This window comes from Accipiter gentilis, chromosome 21 (assembly GCF_929443795.1).
Source record: "Accipiter gentilis chromosome 21, bAccGen1.1, whole genome shotgun sequence".
Lineage (NCBI taxonomy): Eukaryota > Metazoa > Chordata > Aves > Accipitriformes > Accipitridae > Astur > Astur gentilis.
The window spans coordinates 2,817,707-2,839,252 of record NC_064900.1 but is presented as its reverse complement, the minus strand read 5'-3'; the positions used below and the strand labels follow the sequence as shown (position 1 = coordinate 2,839,252).

Sequence of the window (21,546 nt, the reverse complement as noted above, 5' to 3'; positions counted from 1 at the left end):
CCATCCTGTCTACAAGAAGAGAGTAACCTGCACTCTGGTTATCAGATCCTGAACTAGAAAAAAGCCCGGTTTCCAACTAAACACAGGCCTCAGCCCATCAGGGGTGGGGGAGAGGGGCCCACAGGAAAAAATGAGTAACACAAGCAGCCAACCTCCTTCTACCAACCTGATAAAATAACAGGTATCCTCTCCTGCACTGTTGTAAGCTTACCTGACCTAAGCCCTCTTCTGCTTCCCCTGCTTAGTCTCACTAATGGTTCAAGTCTCATCAGAATTCAGGAACATAAATAGCAGCAATCAGGCAACAGCTCAGAGCCACTTCTACTATCATGACTCAAACAAACACCACAGCCACCTTGCTCACAGAGCAGTGGCCACCTTTTATCATCTCATCAGCTCCAAATTACTGCTTAATTAAAATGAACTCACTGAGTTTGTTTAGCAAAATAAGTTTAGTTCTGTGTCAATCCCCTTATTGATTAGCATCACCCCTGTCTAGAGAGCTTGTCGGGAACTACGCGTGAGATCCGTCCTTCCGAAATTCTAAAGACAGTACGTGGGGGGAAAATATTGTAATGTGCCGAAGAACAAGCAACTCAAATTAGCACAGCTCTGGTGAGGCCTGAAATACAGCACAGGTGTGTCACCGCAGGACACCCCGGGACAGGAAATCATTAGGCCCTGTGCATTGGTAATGAGCTCAACCCAGCATCTTCACAGGCAGAGCACACAAATGGTCAGACACCAGGGTGCCGAGGCTCAGATCTGTTAATAATAAAAGCTTTAATAAGCTAAGAAAAGAAACAACTGTCTTACCAACCGAATGCTGTGGATAAAGAGCTCAGCCATCAGGTGACAGATGTGGTAGAAAACCACAGCATAGAGCAGGCAGGAAGGAAACAAAAAAAATCTCAGTGTAAAGTGAAATACAAAACAGGAAAGCAGGCCCCATCGGTGCCGAGAAGGGCAGTCAAGGCATCCTCGCCCGGGGCTTTGACTCGATACCACGTGGCCGTTTTGCTGCCCAACAGGCAGGTGGCGGATCAGGGTCCAGGATGCGGCCTTTTGTACGCAGGCCCCATTAACATCTTTTAAAACTCACCGTGTTCTTGAAACCTCAGTGCCGGGTACTTCTGATGTCAGGATAATGGCCACGCCAAAAGCGCGGCATCTGAAGTTAACAAGCTCAAGCACGCTATCGGGCTGTTGAAAGCCAAGTATGCATCCTCTCAGATCAGGCTATAAAGGCAACTTCAAAAGTACACTTCTTCAAAGGGATCTGGCAGAAGTTCAGAAATGAAAGAATAATTAGGGGCTTGAAAATTTCTCACAGGAGGCAAGAATGGAAAGATGGAGATTGCTTACATAAGGGAGGAACTGCAGAAGAAAGACCTGATAAAATAGAGGTAGAAAGAAGGTGACAGGAGGCACCTGTCATACCTTTCTTGTACCACACAAGGGCTACACGATGAAAATAACAGAATTCAAGGTCAGGCATTGTATGAAGTTAACAAAACCAGCTGAACTTGTACAACCATTGCAACCATCTGGAAGGGAAACAAAACCACGTGAGGCGAGGTTTAGCCAGACCAGAAGGTATTAGTGAGGAGAGTAACACCAAACAGTGGCAGGTTAATTCCCTGCGAGCTCCTTCCTTGCTCCCCCTTTTGAAACATCTGATCCCGGCAGCTGACCCGAGTCAGCCTTGGGACCAGCTCAGCTTGACAAGCCCAAACTCCCAGAAAACCTTTCTGCCTGATCGCAGGGACAGAGTCCGACACTGAGACAAAATGTGAGGGAAATCTGAGCAGTTTTTAGCGAGCCTACCAACAGGCAGGGCATGAGGCTTCCCTAGGAGACAGGTGTCTGAACGAAGAACCACAGGTCACCCACCAGCGTTCAGCGACACCCCTCTAACACACCAGAGAGCTCAAACACCAGCAAGGCTGTCACTTCAGCTGGCCGACTGACATACTTTCTTTTCCTTCACAAAAGTACAAATTGCCATTAAGTTTTTAACCAAGTGAGTTTCAGTCTTTAAGAAAGGATGTTTTTGCTGGTGATTTTGTTAACTGTAAGAGAGTCCAAACAATATCCCTCTCAAGGCCAGTTTGCAAGCTAGCAGTAGGATGAATTACAGCAGTCACCAAAATGCTTTCCTAAAAGTCAGAGGCCAACCAAGCACCAGTTCCACTCACTGTGAACACTGCACAGCTGCTCAGTGAGAAATCCAGCCAGCTGTAAAGCCATTTCCTGGCTTTCCATGAAAGGCACCTGAATATCGGCAGCGGAATTCAGTACAAAATTATCCTAGCAGAGGCCTGTAAAATTCAACATGAAGTGCAAACACAATGACTTTTTTTTGTCCTAGACACAATTACACACGAGAACTGCCAAATTACCTTTGTGGCTTGTTTTAATACAATATTCCAGCTTATTTCATATTTAATAAATTCATTAGGCTTTGGGATTTTGTTTTAAATTACAAGATCAAGCATATTTTAACAGAATTCATTTAAATACTGTGCTTTTAGCAATCAATAATTTCACAGTTCTGTAAACATGCTTCACTGTGCCATCTGACCTTTGAAGGGTTTGGCTTGGTGAATTCATACCAGCTTCCACCACACATTTCAGAAGGCAGTAGAAACACGATACAGGAGGATCGCACCGCACGCAGGTCTGTCGCAGGCCCATGCCCTGCCCAGTCCATGGTGCCTTCCGCCTCACCACACACGCGGGAAAGCTGCATTTCATGTCAGAGCTCCAGGTCCTGCAGGTCTCCCCAGCTAGGTCCAATTTTCACTTTAACGTTCAGTTTTACCGACAGTTTGATGGCGTTTTCCATCTCGTGCTTGACAATCTGAGCAACCTACAAGGAAACGCTCAACATCAGATGTACGCCTAACTTCAGTGCTCTGTTTTTCTGTCAATAGCTGGGGTAGCCAGACAGCCGGATTCCTCTCCTGTGTTTATTTGCACTGACTTACCACTGACAGAAATGCAACCAGTTTAATCCTAATTAGGGTTTATGAATGGAGAAACTGTATAAAGCCAGTAACACTTTATGCAGCAGAGAGTTGTGACTGGTTCCACACTGTTGAAGACTACTTAAAAAAGAGGCAAGATTAAGTTTCCATTAAACACTTGAGAGTCCTGCCGAGTCTCCCCTTTCACCCAGCAACATAATTGTGTTTCATGGATTCTGTTCTGAAAACGTCAATGTACTGAAAGCAAGACACAAAACAAATAAACCTGAGGCAAAGAATGGTGTTCCTCATTGTCTTGGCACAAGAGGCACTCTGTGAAACACAAATGACAAACCTCTGGGAAAGCAGATCACGTTCAACGCAGGTGCTAGAAATACCGCTCAGGTTCCCCCTCACTATTTTGTTGAGGCAAATCCCAACATCTGCTGCCCTCCAAAAGTATTGCTAAGAAAACACTCATTTCAGTATGCAGTTAGGGCACCAGAAGATACTTTTGCCTGCAACTTTTTGGATTGTGAGAGACTGGATTTTTTTTTTTTCCTGACTGTAAATACCTGCCCTGCATAAAAGGACTCTCCTTCCTACCCCAAGACCCACGCAGAGTCCAGCCTGTCCTGCGTTGCTTGTTTGAATGAATCTTTCAGTCCACACTCATCCCACAAACCTTTCCACAGCAGAGTGGAAACAGGCTTTGAAATTATTGTGATTCCTCATCTCAGCTAGAGGCCACCATGTGAGCACAGGAACTATTCAAGCTTTCTGACCGTTCCATGAGTTCTCATAATTTCCTCACAGGTACCCACAATAGAAATTCCTCCAGTTTTTACTGGGGAATGAAGGAGGGGATTTGAGGAGATCAGAGCACAAGAGTTTACAACAGCATTAAGAACTAGGGGGAGATTTGTCTTCCAAACCCCTACGCCCTTACATACCACATTTCAAAATGATCTTGATAACCTAGAAAAATGCTTTGAAATAGGATGTAATTCGCCACAGACAAATACAGAGTAGAAAGAAGCAGCATAGAGAACTAGGATAGAAATAATCTACTGTTCAAAAATAGGATGAAAAATAACTGTCTGGGAAGGAAAAAAATGGGGTTATCAGAGATTAAAAACCAAACAGGGCTTTAAGCAAGGCATACTGTTGTGAGAAAGAAAGCAAATGTAATTCTGGAACACAGAAAATGTTGCTTATGTGACACACAGATCAATTTTCCACTCTATTCAAACCACTCCAGCCTTGATCAAGTTTGGGGCCCAGTATTTCAAAAGAAACACGAACCATACAGAGGGAGATTCTCTGAGAATGGTCACAGGTGCAGCACACACCACCAGCAAGGAACATAAGATTAGGGCTGCTAAGAACAAGGGATGGTGGCTGCAGGAGACACACGAAAACCTGCATGAGGTTCCTGGGGAAGCTGATGGGATGAGACAGGACATGCACCAGTGCCCTGACCTTGGTGGTTTGGGGCTCTGAATTTCCTGTACATTAAGCAAACAGCATGGCTTCCGGAGTTCTCAATGGTCAGCTAAAGCACGCTTGGAGGAATTCTGGCAATCTTGAGAACATAAATGCAGTGATGCTGGGAACAAGCAAGCAGTTTAAAAGCATCTAGCCTTTGATTCTGAATCTAGTCCATACCTTTATGTTCCTACCTGATTCCTCATTACCAGGGTCAGCTCGACAGATAGAAGGTCAAGCCTCCTTCTACCATCTTTGGCAATATTATCATAGTCTTGTTATTGTGATAAGCTCTGAAAGCTCGCTACCTTCACTTTGACATTCTGCACAGACTAGGAAAGCCCTGATGCCCCAGGCATTTCACACCTTCAGCACAAGAAAAAACAGGTATTACCCCAATGTGGTCTTTTAAAAAGAAGCAAGCTAGCTCACTGATAGACTGCAAATGAAAACAGAATGATCACTAGAGTTGTTTCTCTTACAAACCATTTGTCAGGATACTCTGACTGGAACACAAATTCCTAGATATATGGAAAGATATTTTTAGTTTTCTTTTATGCACTTCGGCAGCTGAAAATAAGCTAGAGCCAGCATCGAGCCTGTGACCAAACTAACTTCTCTGCATAAAAAATGCTGTTGCAGCTGAGAAATACATGATTTACAGTATAATAAAGCTTTAGTGCCAGCAAGATGAAAAAAACCCTCACAAATACAGAAACCAAGAAATGTTCGCTTCTTTTTTACTAAAAGGTATATTGTAGTTCAAAAGGACTAATTAATTCAGGCCCTACTTTACGTGGGGGCTTAAGAGGGAGAGACTTCAATAGATCCTTTCCAACCTAGCTCTTTCCACTATAGGATAATTCTAATAGGATAATGTGCATCCAAAAGCACAGCAAACAATATTATCACAAAAAAAGATTCTTTCTGGCCCTAAAAACAATTAGTCAAAGGGGTAAGTAGTACTCTGTTGTCTCAGCTCGACAGAAATCCTTGAATATCAAGCAAATCTGGCGCACACACACAAGGAAAGTCTGAGTCTAGGAAATATGCCTTGTGTACATATGCTGTTTTAAGTGACTGTCCAGAAAATCTGTGGACAGAAATAAATCTGAAGGAAGTTGGAAAAGCTAGTAATAATTACCCTTGAAGTTGAGATGGTTAATGAAAAAATATAATACAAAAAATAACAAGGAAATCCACTCACTTGGCCCCAGTTCTTCTGGGGACACTGTGATAACTTGGAGCCAGTACCTGAAGACGTAAATGCCTATACTCGGGGGATTTCAGTTTTCTACAGAAAGAAAATTAGGAGCCTTTTCGTCTCTAAAACAGCCTGCCTGGATTGAAGCAGCAGATGTCTGAACAGAGCTAGCAAAAGGAACAGAAGCTTGAGCTGAGATTCAAGAGAAAAATATTAAACCTTTTGTTCTTAATGAAATTAAAAAAAAAAAAAAAAACCACATGCTCAGGCCAGTCAGTACTACTGAAAGGTCTTTCAGACAAGGAGTTACTGCTTGCCATCATGAAATGCCTTTTGTCATTAAAGACATGTACGCACAGAACAGAAGTGGGAGAAAGACACCCCCAAGCTCTGGAAGCACACCCTGGGAGCCTTCCTGCATTTGTGCTCAGGACTTGGGAAAACACTGAGCTGCCAACATACAGCTAAAACGCTTGTTACTGAAAGCTGTCACACAGACACCACCCTGCCCAGGCACAGGAGCATCTACACGGTGGAAGAGCACACACAGAGACACACATGCACATGAAAGGTACCCAAAGTCCACACAGCACATTTCTTGTATCTACCATGCTGTTAGCCAGCACCATAACACTCCTACAAGAAAGACAGGTAGGTAGGGAATGAGGAAACAAGTACCAAAAGCGAAGAATCCTCCTTTCCCTACACAGAGTACAAACCACAGCTGTAACAATACATGTTCCGAGTTAAGCACCAGAAGACACGAGTGTAAACAAGGAGACAAAAACCCCTCCAAACGGGGGAAAACTTCCCCCTACACCTACCAACAGTATTAAGTTGCTTCACTCATCAAGTCTTGCAGAGAAGTTGTATGAACTGCTGTTATATATGCTGCTAAAGCAGCAAAGTATATGTTGGAAAAATGAACTTGAGCATGAAAATAAAGGGATCAAGAATATAAACATCATTTTTCAGCCAAATTAACATCATCTTCACAGACCTTTTAGCACACAGCAAGAGACGATCCAGGGAACAGAACCTGAGCCCCTAGAAGGAAGGCTTGTTTGAAACATCGTAATGCAGTAAGTAGCTGAAAAGCAACTGCACGGCCATACCTGGATGACATCGTCCTCTGCAACTTCATAGAGGAGCTCATCATGGAGTTGGAGGATGAAGAAACCTCCGCTGATTGATGGATGTAATATCCCTCCATTTCTCTTCCTCACTAGCCTTCCTACACAGGGGAAGAGCACAGTCCGTTAGATACCATTATGCAAAGGCATGTTTCTTGTATCAAAAAACCCTTGCACGTTCCTCATGCCAAGAAAAAGAACATGAGGAACTTTAAAATGAAAAAGCCCATGTCTACAGATAAAACCACAAAACATTACTATTCTATCAATATTTGTACAGCTACTGAGGGAAAAACATTAATGAAAAACATTTTAGATATAAACATTTCAGCCTTACATTATAAAGATATGTATCAGAACAGAAACAAGAGACAGTTGCATCTCCTGAACCATCTGGTTTAAAAGTAACAAGTTTAATCAGAAGTTGGTTTGCAACATTCTCTCTGGCAATGAATTAGAATTCTGCTTTTCTTCCACAATTATTTTAATGGCTAGTCTAAAAAAGCAGTAAGCCTCCTCCCAAATGCAGTTATCTGAAACTGTAGCTACTACTCCTGATTAAAAATAGGAAAGAAAAAAAGAGCAGTTTTTGAATAAACAAGTAAGCAGCTGACAAAACCAGGATCCTGGTAGGCCTTGCCTGACAAAAATAAAACAGAACAAATAGTTCCATGGTAAAAGCTTTTTTTAAAAAAATAAACAAACACAACCTCACACACACAAACTCAAAAGTTATTTATTTCTCAGGTCAGCTAACTGGAGGACTCCAGTTCACAACTAGAGGAAGGGTTTCACAGCATCATCAGTTCCTCACACAAGTCTCACACTGAAGCAGCAGTATTGAAGAAGCTACACTACGCAGGATGCATCTCTGTGCTACGGGCATTTGTAACTTGCTGTTCTTGAAACAGCTTATATCAGAGGAGGAAAAATTGTCACAAATGCATCTACTCGCCTTCCTACAGTTATGTTGGCCGAAGGTCAGTTGCTGCTGCTCCTGGAAGGGGTGGGAAGCTCTGCCAGGCACATGCCTTCTACTTATAGCAGACTTCTGAATCTTGTCTCTCTAAAATAAAACTCCCTGGCATATTTTTAGAGGTTTGGCAATTAATTATTTAGTTTTCCTTCTCAGTCCTACAAATCAGACTCTTCATATTAAGACAGTTTCATGTTTCAGGCTGAAGCATATGAACTGCCAAAGAAAGATAGCACTCCATCCCTTAAGTTGTCTTTCTAAAAATATATGACTGATGAACAAAACAGTGTCTACATTATGCTAAAAAAAGTCATCTTCATAGCACTCTTCTGGGAATGAGTACCCCAGCACAGCTTTGCTATCTGCAGCCAGAAGAAATTTATGCTGATAAGTGTTTCATATAATATTCTTGTGGAGTCTCTGTACATCAAATTCCAGTCAACAAATTCCAGATTTAATTCTAACCAAAAAAAAAAAAAAAAGTATTTTTGGAGCTAGACATTGTTCCACTCTATCTTTTCACTGCCTTTGAAGCCAGAGTATCTGCTCAGTTTCTCCTTCCTACTTTTGAACAATTCTGTGGTGGCATCACAGGCAATATCATATATGAACTCCCACTGTCAACCTTTGCAAGATCTGCTTTGAGGCAGTTGGGGTTTCTGATCTGATCACAGCATTTGCTTTAGTTTGTGTGTTGAGCAGACATTCTCCCTCCTTCCTTATGACTTTGCTGCCCATTAAATGCAGACTTACCGCTGTCAGGAGACAAAATGGGTCCCATTCCTAGTCCAAAGGCCCTAACTCTTTTTTACAGGCAATTTTTTTTTTTCTTTTACATTAGTAACACTGAAAATTTTGCTCTAGTGTGCAAGGAAGAGGCGAGCATACCGGTCTTATTTCTCTGGAAGCAGCTCTCCAGATGTCCATGGGACTTGATCACGGAGGAGAAAGCTTCCAGGCGCCTCTGAATGTTCACAGTGGCCGTTTTGACAATGTCTGCAGCAGATCCCTGAACAGTTGTATTCACAGCCTGCCGCTCTGCCTAAACAGAGATAGTTGTTCTCAAAACTCACCCCCAAAAAATAAATCAAATCCAGCATGCCACATGTACTTCATTAAAAATGACAAATACATGGCCAAATACAGGCATAGTAAAACCTCCAGATAAAGAGTTTGTTGTATCTACCTGAAAGAAAGAGACATTAAAGACTAGTGTCAAACACAAAATTTCTCCAGATGACTATGAAAAGCAGGATTTCCATAAATTTAAAATTAATTAATATCAAGGGTAATAACCTCAAGAGTCACAAGCTACAAGAGGGTGAAGCATATACACCTGATAACAGTTTCATGAGGAGCAGAAAAATCCCACAGTTAATCCAAATACCTTCTGCCTATCTTCAAAACCATCAGGAATGGATAACCAAAGGCAAGAAGCTGGACTTCATGGACTAATAAACTGGTCTGCTGCACCAAACCCTGACTGCAAAAACCCACCAGACCACACTGTGACACAATGACTTCCACACACACACACACAAGCAACCTCTCTACTAATCCCCTCCTTGGACAAGAAAACTGTATTCAAAGGTTCTTCTCTCTTTGATTAGAGCTGAAATGTGTGCAAAAAGTTATGAGGAAGCTGAAATGAAAGTGAAGATAATTCATTAACTGGTCTTTAATACGATTTTAAAGAATAAATCAAAGTTGATCAGAAGGTGCATCTACAAAGCTTCATCCTGAAGTATCCTTCAGATTAAACAGTCAAATCATCTCAAAAGTTTTTTGAAAGTCTCCTTGTTTCCCTTTCAACTACTTGATAGTACAAACTCTCCCACTTCCTCCTTCTTCCACTCTAGTCTTTAATTCCACACAATCCGATCCAGCTTCCTGCTGAGAAGTATAATGCTTTCTCCCCACAGAAATGTACCAACATCTCCCCAGTGACTCAATTCACTCTTACTGAAGTAGAGTCTATGATAGATGTGTCCGAAACAACCTTGAAAAAAAAAATAATGCCAGTGCAAAGGCGTATATTCACTAAATATTTATTCAACAAGTTCAAGCAATTTTCCTTTGAGAGGCAATAAGAAAAGGAACAAATACTCAAACATATAAGACTTAAATGCCCTTTCCTGTTCAAGTGCTGACAGCATATAACATACAAAGACTGCTAAGTGGGAGCGACTCAGTCTGAAGAGTTAAAGCACATCACTGTGTGGAGGCTTCACAAATCATGTCCATTTCAATAAATTACTCACTCCGGTTCCAATGTGGGAGTTCTGAAGTGAGGTTAGCACAGTGATGACAGCTGTACACCCAGTCACAGAAGACTTACGTCAAGCAGACCATGACAAAAGCTCTGCTATTCACAGAACAACTGAGGGAAGAATGAACTAAGTGAGAAGCGGAAGGTCATGACCAAGATGGCTCATAGACCCTGTAAAACCGCAGATACACAAAGAAATCTAATACTTTAAAAAAAACAACAAGCAAAAAAGAAAAAAGGAAAAAAGGTACTGCACTCAACATACATGAGCTTTACTGTAGGGATTTGTATCTTTGATAGCTGGCAGGTATCTCCGTCTTCCCAGGATGGTCTGCACAAACCCATCTCTTCTGCAGCTCCTCACCGTCTCCCTCAAGAATTTCTGAATCCCTGTGAAAGGTAAGAAAAAGTTTTCCCTAATACAGCTGATGTTCCATGTTGACTTCTCACTGGGGTCACTGAAAGCGGTCTGGGACACCCAAACAGCACAAAGGTAATTCTTCAAATTTCCTAGACCCTGTGAGTGGCCAAGGGCGCGTGATCGCTCATTCAGCCTATTCGCAGCTCTGCTGGGAAACCTATTAAAACTTTTGAGGTGGAGGAGAGCACATAGTGTCAGGATATCTGGCTGTGCACAAGGAGGTAGGAATTCCATTCTGCACAGTGCCCAGGCACAGAGGATCATACATGTATTATTGATAATGGAGAGGTCAGGACCTGGACCAGCACTGGAAAGACAAGTAGTAGGAAAGGAGTAAGTTGAAAGCAGAAGTCAGAGCCCTTGATGATTCAGGCTGCCTAACTTCAGACTGTGTCACTTCAGATTCTAGGATGAAACAAACTCACCCACCTGCACTTTGCAAGGGAAGCAGTGAATCCACCAAGAGTGTTAAAAAGAAACTTAGGTCAAAGAAAGGTGAGAGAGGGAAGAGTCCCTTTCACTGCAAGTTCAGGTAATAACTGGACTAAAGTAGAAAAAGTTAACTTCAGGCAGTCTCTTTCCAAGGTTTACAAAACATAAAAGGAGCTATTCAAGATCAAGGCTGACAGTATTAGTCAATTCATTACGTATGTAATTTAGCATATCAGCCTGGCAATACACATAAGTGAAAATTCATAAGAAATGAAGTTACAACGTAAGTTACATTGTGGTGTTTGTACCGAGCTCCTGTACCGAGAGAGGGGAACCAGGAAGTAATTTCTAAGGGTCATGAAGGAGAGACTATCCAGAAATTACTGAAGACTAAACAGACTCTTAATAGGACACCATTTCTCAGCATCTGCCTCCTAAAGAAACAAACCCTGAATCTTCAGAACATAATTTTCCAGCTCATTTCCAAGTTTTACGGTTGGAGCTAGCTGTCTCTCATGCCATTTGCCCTCCATTCATTTTCTGATTGCAGCTCTACTCCCTTTATAGCTTTCCTAAAAATTAACATGCCGCTTAGAAACACAACAGTGTCTTTTTACAAAACATGGGAGAGCTGCTCTGAGCAGCTGGATAAAAATGTAAGGGTTATATGCAAACCAGTTTAAAATTCAATGAAAGCAGAAGACAAGAACAGAAGAGAGAAGTAGTTATATTTAAAACGTATAAGAAGTGTGGTCTAAAGTTATATTGCATATCCTTTGAAGCTGTGTGTTTCATGAGGAAAAGAGTGTTTCTTTTTCAGAAAGCTAAGAGCTTTAACATTAATCCCCAGGGCTTATTAATTAATTAAAAAAAACAACAAAATAATTAATGTAATAAGCAAACAACAAGATCCTAAAGATGAATAAAACCAGAGTGTAGAGTAAAACATTATGGAGTATCAAACTGCTGTATTCATGCACTGGACTTCTTCAAAATGAAAAGCTTTTTCAAAAGAGATAGGAGTAGTAGAGGGCTGAGACAAATTTAGGATTTGAAGAGACATGGAGAGAAGGGATTAAAAACAACCACCACCCAGCTCCCATCCATATCCGAACCTGTGTATCTTGATTTGAAGGATTCAATGTAATTGGCAGCTTCATTTTCATCAATCCCCATCTGCTCGCCTAAAGATTTTGCTCCTATTCCATAGATGATTCCATAGCAAATCTGCCAGAGGACAGTGTGAAGAACCGCAACCATATGGTGAACCATGCAGAGAAAGCAGAGCCAAAACAAAGTGTGATTCACTGGAAGACAAGTGTACGGGAACAAGGGCGAGCATGCAAAAAGAGACGCTACCTCTGAGTCCGAGCCATTCATGCTGCTTTTCTCCACCCTCATCCCCCAAAACCCAGACAGCTCCAACTGAAACGTATTGAGAGTGGGAGGACATACAAAGCAACTACTGAACAGCCACACCCGAACCCCAACAGAAAACCGTACTATTGACTCCCTGATGTTTTGAACACTGAACCTTCCTGCCCAGAAAGCTGCTGCTGAACTTTTTTTCCTAAAAATTACCTGTTTAGCTTGTTGCCTGGTCCCATCTCCAACAGCTTCAGGATCAATCATTTTCCATTCCGCTGCTATGTTCTTAAAGACATCAGTACCTCCATTCAAGGCTTGAATGAGTCGACAGTCGCAAGACAGATGGGCGAGGATCCTCAGTTCAAGCTGAGAGTAATCAGCAGCCAAGATTAAGCCACCTGAAGTCAAGAAGTTAGCAGACATCATTATTTCATAAATTACTCCAACAACATTCCAACCAACATTCCAGCAAGAAGGACTGAATCTGTCCTTGCATCTTCTGCTCTGAAAGTTTTCCACAGCCATTTCTATCAGAAAAATTCTTGCCTTTTTCCCCAACGCCCAGGCCTGCCTGCTTTCCATCTAGCCCCTACATCTGGAATCCATCAAAAACACACAAAGTATCTCTCCAGGTGTCTGTGTAAAAGTCTAGCACCTCATAGGAATGATCGTCACAGAGATCAGACCAGCAGACTTGTACTGAGCCAGGGCAGGCAATATGAGAACTGACATTTGGATAGAAAGAACACTAGATAGAGTGCAATTTGTGTATTAAGAGCTGCCTAAGCTACCTCTTTAAAAAACAGGTATTCTTAACGAGGAAAGTGTGAACATTTGAATTGTAACATTTGAATAATTTCTCCAACTGAAACTTTCTCCTTTACAGTCTTGTGAATAATTTTGAGGGCATGCTAACTCCTGCATTAGTTTTCCAAGCAGGTTGCTCAGTCAGATATATACTGTCATCAATTCTTAACTCTTCATTAGATCTAGGATTTTTTGTTAACTATATTCTTAACAATTGCAGAGCAGGATCTGGGCATTACCTGGGAAGGGAACAAAAGCGTGCCTCATGCTGACAGAAAATGGTATTCCTCTTTCTTTGGATCTGTCTTCAGCCTGAACCTGTAGGCCATTAGGCAAAATACCGGAACGCTTTCTACACCTGTGGAGACAAAGAATGACTGTTCTTCACCAATTTCTAAAACACTTAAAGATGCATAATCATTTTTGCCACAAAGAATCAGTGAAAACAAATGAGGCAGTAGCCTCTATTCCACTCCTCTGGACAAGCCATACCTAAATTTGACCACGGGGGAATTGGACAGAGGCCATATGTACACCTGAAGGATTTACTGACTCTGAACAGATTTAGGGATAAATCTTCCTAGTACATCCGGGGTTTGATCCAGAAATTGGATAATTCCACTCCAAAACAGGCAAGATGAAAGGCCCCAGATCTGTGATGGGTGCATTCCAGAAAGATAGCACAGGAGTCCTACAGGAATCCTAAAAATTCAACACCCCACCTTGAGTGCCAAGTCTTCTCTTAACATCATTCTCATATGCAGAATGCCTACACCAGCCCATACCTAGCAGAGACAGAAAAGATTTCCCCCACATCAGCCTCATGACTCTGCATGCACACACACAAGTAAGCCTGTAAAAGCAGAGCAGAAGTTGCAGAAGACATGCTCGTAAGACACTGCACATTTCCTCTCTAAAGACTGAGCAAAAAAGGCCCCAAAGCAACTTGATTTTCTTTTCCAGGTGGCCAGAAGTTTACAGTGACATCCAGGTGCTCTGCAACATCTCAGGGCTTGCTTAGCTCTCCTGTCCCACCAAGACACTTGTAGCTGCAGATGGAATTGTAGCCATCAGTGCCACCGCTGAACAGTGCGCAGCTGTGACACCATTCATACCACCTACTCCCATCAGCACCAGCCTACCTGCCAGTCCGTTGGGTTCTTCACTAGAAGTCAAAAGGCCTTTATAAGTCCTTGATGTTTGGGTCAGGGATCTGAGCAATTTCTTTATCAGAATGAAAAGGTATCTCTGAGATCAAGACTAGTTTCAGCAAAGCACAGAAAAGACATCACGCGCTCTTCCCTTATGCACTCCCTTTTCTTCTTACACCTTGTCATCTCAGGGATGGTAGGGATCAAGGAGATGAAAGATAGCACAAAAATCACAGAAATAAGTTTGCAAAAGAAATAAAGGTCAGGGACAACATATAGGAACTGTAGAGAATCACACTGTCCAGCACAGGTTCCCAATTTAGTTGAATGAGTAAGGGCTTTATACAATGATCTAATTTAGCTACACTCCTCTGGTCAGAAGCTTCTTGCAAAAAGAGGAAGGAGTAGTAACAGTAATTACTAAGTTAAAAGACAGTTTGGACCAAAGTTTGGAAGGCATGTCAGACTTAGCCTGCATGACATTCTTTTGTGCCAGCAGTCATTTCTGTGCCTTTGGGATTGCCCATCTTCCTAACACACTAGCTGCTTAACTAAGGAATGTAGTCCCAAAAGTCAGCCTGAGAAGCAGACCTCTCTCAAGTTCAGCAAGCACTCCATTTCTTTGATGGGCTGCTTCGCTACAGGGAAGACTCTAAGAATGCAGCCCACTCTCCAACCATCCTGCAAAGCTACTGCAAGCCTGAGCGCTGCCAGAGCTATTCTCAGAACATTTCTGCCTCCATGGCTAGGCCTGGTTCTTCTGAAGAGAGATGGACAAGATCCTGCTGCTCCTGGGCTCTCTTACCATGCTACTCAAGGCACAAGGATGTTAGACACATGGTGGTAAGAGAAGACAGACAGAAGAGCCAAAAACTTCCAAATTTCTCACATCTTGCTAGGGGAAAAAAGATGATAAAAGTCACTCAGGTGACCCATGTGGGACAAGAACCTGAATAGAAAGAGAAACTGAAAGGATAGAAAACCACCATCGAGTATGAAGGCCCAAAGCTCATGAGCTATCTGCTAAAAGATCCACCTTGATATTTCACTAGACTTGCACACAACTGTTTAGGCACTGGCATGTAATACTGTCAAAATAGGCTGTTTGGTTAACAGAAACCAGATTTAGAAATCTTTTTCTGTTACCTGGTAGCTTTTGCAGGATCATTATCACAAATGAAACTATTAACAAAGAATGAAAAATATATTCACCCATGTTCCCTTACACAGGGAGCTGCACAGCATAAAACAGTTGAACTTTCTTCTGCTTCTTCCATAATAACCTAGCCTCTTTCAGAGTAGCTCTTAGAAAGTCAGACCAGATCCTAACTTCAGTTTAGTTACTTTTAACACTCAGGCTTTCCATCCAACAGTTGGGAGCATAATGCTAATCTCACTGTAAGGTTTCATAGAGAATTTCAAAAAGCAAGTGGCTACAGGGAGTCACATGCTGTTAGTATTATTAGGTCTTTCACGTGTCACTGATCTTTAGGTATTTATTCCCCTGAAACTGTAAGAGAAACACTGACTAACAAGTCACACTGACATGACAGCAGCCACAGGTGAAGTCAGAAAAAGAGAAATTTGACAACTCGACCACATTAAGATTAGAAGAGTAGGCAGAAGCTTTGCCAAGATCCTCCTACCTGCCCCCAGAAACAGCATGAGAATTAACATTTCCACGGGCTCTGGAGGGTGGGCTTTCTTCAACCACAGTTGGCATTTCAATCTCAAAATCTCTTGGCACATTCTGGATATTTGGTTCTATGAAGGTTATTCGACCTGAGAAGGAAGACAAAGCAGAACAAAGTCAGGGTCCAAAAGGAGTCTCTCTAACTTCACACAGCTGAACACACATCTGCACCTCCAAAAAACAAGGGGCAGGAGGGTGGGACAGGACACAAGCATTGAGAAAACTGAAGAAAAAAAATAATTTGGGTATAATGGGCTCAAGATGGTTCCCCCGCAGCGCTTCTGTTTCGCTGATAAGAAATTCCCAAATCCAGAACCTGTTCTGGGGTCAGAGATTTACATGCTAATATGTGCAATAAATTAATAATACTACTTGGTAAACACAAAAGCTATTTTAACACATCTAGACTTTTAGAGCAGATTCTTGTGAAATAAGTATTTCAGTATTTTCATTTGGTTGAAGTAGAGCACAGGCTTGATTTCCTTACTTTTCCCCATAGAAAAGCTGCCCCCACACACACACAAAGAAAAAAAAAAAAAAAAATCAGTAAGAAGTGAGGTTTTTGCATGCATTTCTTTACCTGTAGCTGTGTGAGTCTGTGAGAGTGGATATATCCTTTCCATTCCCAGTGCAGAATTCAATCGCTTTTCCCTCTGTAGTGGAAACACCACTTTAGTAATGGCATTGTTGATCCTCCTCCATTCCAATATCAGCCCTGGCAATGGGTGAAATGTCTTTAATTTCTCCAAAACATCCTTGTGGGGAGAAAAAGGCACAACTATAATAACTGCCTTTAAAGCTTTATAATTAAAGTTTTTGCAGTTCTGCAGGAAAAAGCAACTCCTTCACCCACAGTGAGCTTCCAGTCTCACTGCCTTAAAATTAAATGGATATCACCTCCATTTACACCGCCTACACCTGGGCAATCAAAGCACCATGAGACACAACTGCAGTTTTATTACACACAAGAAGGCAATCACTTCCCTTTGGACTTTTGCAACCTCATCACCACTCTTAGTCTGCACCAACCAATAAATCACCTGAAATGATCAAATAAAGCATCACTTGCCATAGGTCCCCTACGTTGTCTCCTCTGGCCCAGCGTTAATGCTCTTCCTCCGTCTTCTTGCATATTTTTCTCCCTGCTCTCTCCTATCCGTACACTAGGAACACATAAAATGAAGCCCTTGACCATGCTCCTTGAAAGACAAAGCTGATCACTAGCAATCAAATCCTTTCATTTAAATCAGAAATTAGAAGGGACTAACAAGAATTTCAAAAGACAGTGGCATGCAAACATTTCTCAAAATAACATTTTTTTATATGCAGTAGACAGCTGCAGCCTCATCCCTCCACATCACAAAAGGAGGAAATCCTCACTTTGCTTCTTGCTCCCTGCTCTGCCAACCACAATCGCACTCACTTTTTCACTGCCACTTGAGTTTTGGAAATCAATACTTTTCTTCCAAGCACTGACTACACTGAACAAGGAGAAACTAAGAAAACAACACAGATTAATGAGTCCTGAAAATAAGGAACATGTATATCTGCTAATATCACTTGTCTGCCAAGACCACCCATTAGCCTGCAGCAGTTGGTATTAATGCAGCTCCACAATACTTATCAGCTGGCAAGCATGTCAATAGCCTTCACACATACAGAAGTTTTTGATATACTAAATTTGACAAGCCATCAGATCAGCTATTCTGAAGACAAATTCTCTGAACCACAACATACAGATATGGTAGTATCAGGCAGGGAAGATATTGTATTTAATCATCATGGTATTTAGGTATCTTTCAAACCGATGTTGAAAAACTCTTCTACTATTGGCTTTACAAAATTATGGTGCTATTTTGGTCTTACAGGTGGTTTGGGAAATCAGATTCTGCCTGATTTATTCTTATTGAAGTCTGCTATTTATAGTCATGTCCTCACTACACTCAGGCTTTAGGAGAGTAGGATGAGTTAATAACTGTGCTAACAGTGAAGGCAGAATCCCGTTTGAATTTCCAGTGGTAACTGAAGGAGCAAAAAGGCAATTAAAATTTACTTTCATTTAAGGCAGCATACCTAACTCCAATGTAACCAAGCAGCAGATGTGTGAAGATTGAGTTATTTTTACAGTCACTTTCAGATTAGAACCAGACAGTACCTTGGTTGTACTGAACTGCTTGCTCAGCCTAACCCCGTTTTGTTTAGCAGTTGCTCTTCTGGTGTAACCCAGAGTTTTCTTGCTCCCTTGAACTTTCACATCTCCATTTTGTGGCAACTTCAGCTCCAGGAACAAAACCTAAAAAAGGCCAGCATTTCAAATCAGTTTCTGCATGGTACTCCCAAGAGAAAACAAAAAGCAACTCAGCACTTAAACAGCTTGTTCCAACCAAAGGATAGTACGAATGCTTCAGGTAATTAAAAAGCTGATTAAAGATCTCTGCTCTCAAAGTCATTCCTCCTTATTTTAATTAACTACAAAATGCAATCTAAAATCTCATTTTCTGAACACTAAGTTTGAATTCAGAGATATGTTTTTAGAAAAGGTAATTAAGTCCATCCAGTAAGTGAAGTTACTGCTGAGAGTCAACTGTAATAAAATGTGGAATTAAGATGACTAAAGATGGGAAGAACATTGGTGAAAAAAAAAGAAGCGTTAGCAGGGAGCAAGCTTCAGAGAAACGTGAATGGTATAGGAGGAGGTGGTCGCAAATACCTTTTATAGAATAGCCAGAACATTAGTTTTTCTAAAAAATTGCCAAGAACTGGAAAATTAAATATATGCTTACTTGTTGACAGACAGAACTCAGTTCTTCATTTTTCATTCTATGTTTCTATGTAGCATTATACACTATTTAGCAGCTATTGTGTTTCACTTCACAGCTGGCGGAAGGAAACAGAAGTTTTTCTCTCACACGTTTTTGTAGCACAAAAGTTTTACCGACACAAAACTAGAAGGGTAAAGCTTTACTAACCTATACAAGATACTTTACATGAATCCTAACACAATTTCCACACAAGAAACAAGCTTCTGTAGTTCAGAGAACAGCATTTCAGAAAAAACTTTCCTTCCCCTTTTCCATGAAGCAGAGTGAAATTGGAGCCAAGCATTATTTCAGGAGTTCTAACTCAGACTACTGTTATGGAGCAAAGCTTCTGCATTTGCAACAAAGGAGGAATATTTCTGTGGAACTTCTTTTAGTGATGGCTGCTTGCAAATTTTGACTATTTCCACATAAAGTATAGCCCCTCAGCAAGAAATTAGTACATAAAAAGGAAATAAACGGGGAAAAAGCATGCGCAGCAATTATAATCTATTCCTATGATTCCATGTAACATACATTAAAAAATACATAGCAAAGTTCTTCAGGAATAAAAGTATTGCTAATTTACATAGAAATCTGTTTCTTAGGCTTTAAAAAAAAAAAAGAATCAGTTCTATAGAACAGGTTCTTAAAAACAGACCATAGTTGATTCAAAATTTTTAAAGCAGTCTTTCCTCTTCTTTCATGCCTGTATAGGGACAAGGGTAACAATGCAACTTGCTCAGTACAACTATTCTTAGTTTCAGACTACATGGTATAACATCACATCTCATGTGCAGAATACTGGTATTGCAAAAAAAGCTTCTCTAGTCCCCCACCATTCATCCAAAATACTCCAAAAGCCATTTAATTGGCAGATCATCTTGTGTGCCATGAGAAGCCACGGTTTATACAAACAACATGCTTATTTCCAGTTAGTTTTTATTTCCAACATGCTTATTCCTACTTCTACCTTCCTTATTTCTACTAAAATTAGCAGAAATCAGAATGATCAATAACAAGCAGGAGGTGCACAGCACCTTGCAGGCAGCAAGTTCATAATGAGTGTAAAGACAAATCAACTCTGAGGAGACGTCAGTTTGCATTTTGTCTTTTCTTCATATGCAGTCTACCCAAGAAGGTTTTTTCTTAAGTCTAAGCAAAAGCCTCTCGAGGGTATAGTCTGAGGAAGTTCTCTCCCTCCCACCCTAACCCTCACATACCTCTGCAATGTCATCAGGGCTCGTCAAGGAGAAGCTGTGGCCTGCCAGCTGATACGCCTTGGTCTCGATCTCACTTAGTTTAGCTTGCATGACCTGTTTCTGGGTTTCGTATGCTGTTGTGCTAAAGCCAATGCCATTTAGCTCCAGCAGAGCCAAGCAATAATGGGTGGGCATCTCCACTTTAGAAAATACATCTGTAGTAAGTACAAACCCCAAGAAAAACTTGTACAACATCAAAAACAGATCAACTGCAGATCAACAGAATGATTAAAAAAAAAAAAAAAACCTGAGGATTTCTCAGTTTTTAAAATACTGAATGTTCTGACACACTGAAATCTTTTAATATAGATTTAGTTTAAATACTTTTGTTTCTGGAATATTTCATAGTAAATATTTCATAATAAGTAGTATTCCAGAACTTTTTATCACAAAAGTATTCAAGAGAATAAGAACTTCTGTCAAAGGGTTTTTTTTTTTTTTCTGAGAAATACACATCTCTTTGTATACCAACATTTTACAAACCACAGACACGCTTAATGTAAATCTTTCTAACTTGACACACTTTCATTCCACCACCCACATCTTTTGAAAACATGCTAAGGTTTGGTTGTTACAATCGTAACTGATGTGGTAAACTTGCAATAAAAGACTTCAGTGAGACTGGACCCTAATCTTAAGCTTTGGATACAATTTAGAGGAAACGATCATAAAGCCCACCAACAGGTAGGTGCTTTTGAGGGGGTTTTTTTGTTTGCTTGTTTTTAAACAGAGGCAAACATTCAGCAAATATTAGTGCAAATATACTGGATCATTCACTATGGGGTCACAAAAGTTTCATGGACACAACACATACATGGCAAACAATGCTATATGGGCAGGCCAAGGAGCAAGAAATCTCCTTCAGAAAACATTTGAGGGTTTTAGGAATTGCTTCTGACAAGGAAATACAAAAGCATTTGAAAATGTTCATGAGAAACCATACACAGACCCACAAGTCCCCTCAGAACAGCCAGGGGACTCACCTGGGAGGTAGAGATCTGCTTGATTCAGAGACTTAAAATTGAATCTGCTGTTGCCTTAACCAGTGGAACTGCTGGATATTTGGGATATAAAAATTATATTTTCATTTTAAATATAATTTTTTTGACAAAACAGATGTACTTCCAAGGGAAGTTCCCTCTTTTCTTTTAACCAATAAACATTTTGCTACAGAATATACTTAGATAAGAACTTCCAAATCTCCTCTCTTCTCCAGTGATCATTAAGCCTGTGGTAGCACAGCTACCTTTACCCTCCCTCTTCGCCCCCAAGTGGAGGAGCTCTCTTTACCTGTCAGATTTTCCCTCTGTAATTCATTACGGAGTTGGTTCATGACATTGAAGATAAGCACAGACTCTATTGCTGCTCTGTACCGCCCAGAATGATCTCCGCTGGCACTAAGCCCCAGGCTCTGCACTCCTTGGCCGGTGCCTACCCCTTCCAGTAGAGGTAACTCAGTGGGGAGAAAGTTAGTCACCATGTTGTGAAGTGTACGTTCCTTAGAGCCAGAATCAAGCAGCCAACATGCAACCTTAAAAAGGGAGACCTCTGTGAGACCTTTTTTCTGTTTTAGTG

General features: G+C 41.2%; 1 protein-coding gene across 1 annotated transcript in view; it reads right to left on the bottom strand.

Annotated features, from left to right (window-relative positions):
- POLQ (DNA polymerase theta) overlaps positions 1–21,546 on the bottom strand; it is a 58,569-nt gene that overhangs the window by 2,388 nt on the left and 34,635 nt on the right. Inside the window, exons 19-31 of the mRNA XM_049824546.1 lie at positions 21,262–21,502; positions 19,933–20,126; positions 18,067–18,204; positions 16,492–16,666; positions 15,865–16,000; positions 13,307–13,425; positions 12,474–12,658; positions 12,008–12,119; positions 10,305–10,429; positions 8,659–8,812; positions 6,777–6,895; positions 2,199–2,872; positions 817–1,279 (exon numbers count right to left, since the gene is read on the bottom strand). Coding sequence (XP_049680503.1) covers positions 2,759–2,872; positions 6,777–6,895; positions 8,659–8,812; positions 10,305–10,429; positions 12,008–12,119; positions 12,474–12,658; positions 13,307–13,425; positions 15,865–16,000; positions 16,492–16,666; positions 18,067–18,204; positions 19,933–20,126; positions 21,262–21,502 — 1,812 coding nt within the window. The 3' untranslated portion in view covers positions 817–1,279; positions 2,199–2,758. The remainder of the gene's footprint in view (positions 1–816; positions 1,280–2,198; positions 2,873–6,776; positions 6,896–8,658; positions 8,813–10,304; positions 10,430–12,007; positions 12,120–12,473; positions 12,659–13,306; positions 13,426–15,864; positions 16,001–16,491; positions 16,667–18,066; positions 18,205–19,932; positions 20,127–21,261; positions 21,503–21,546) is intronic.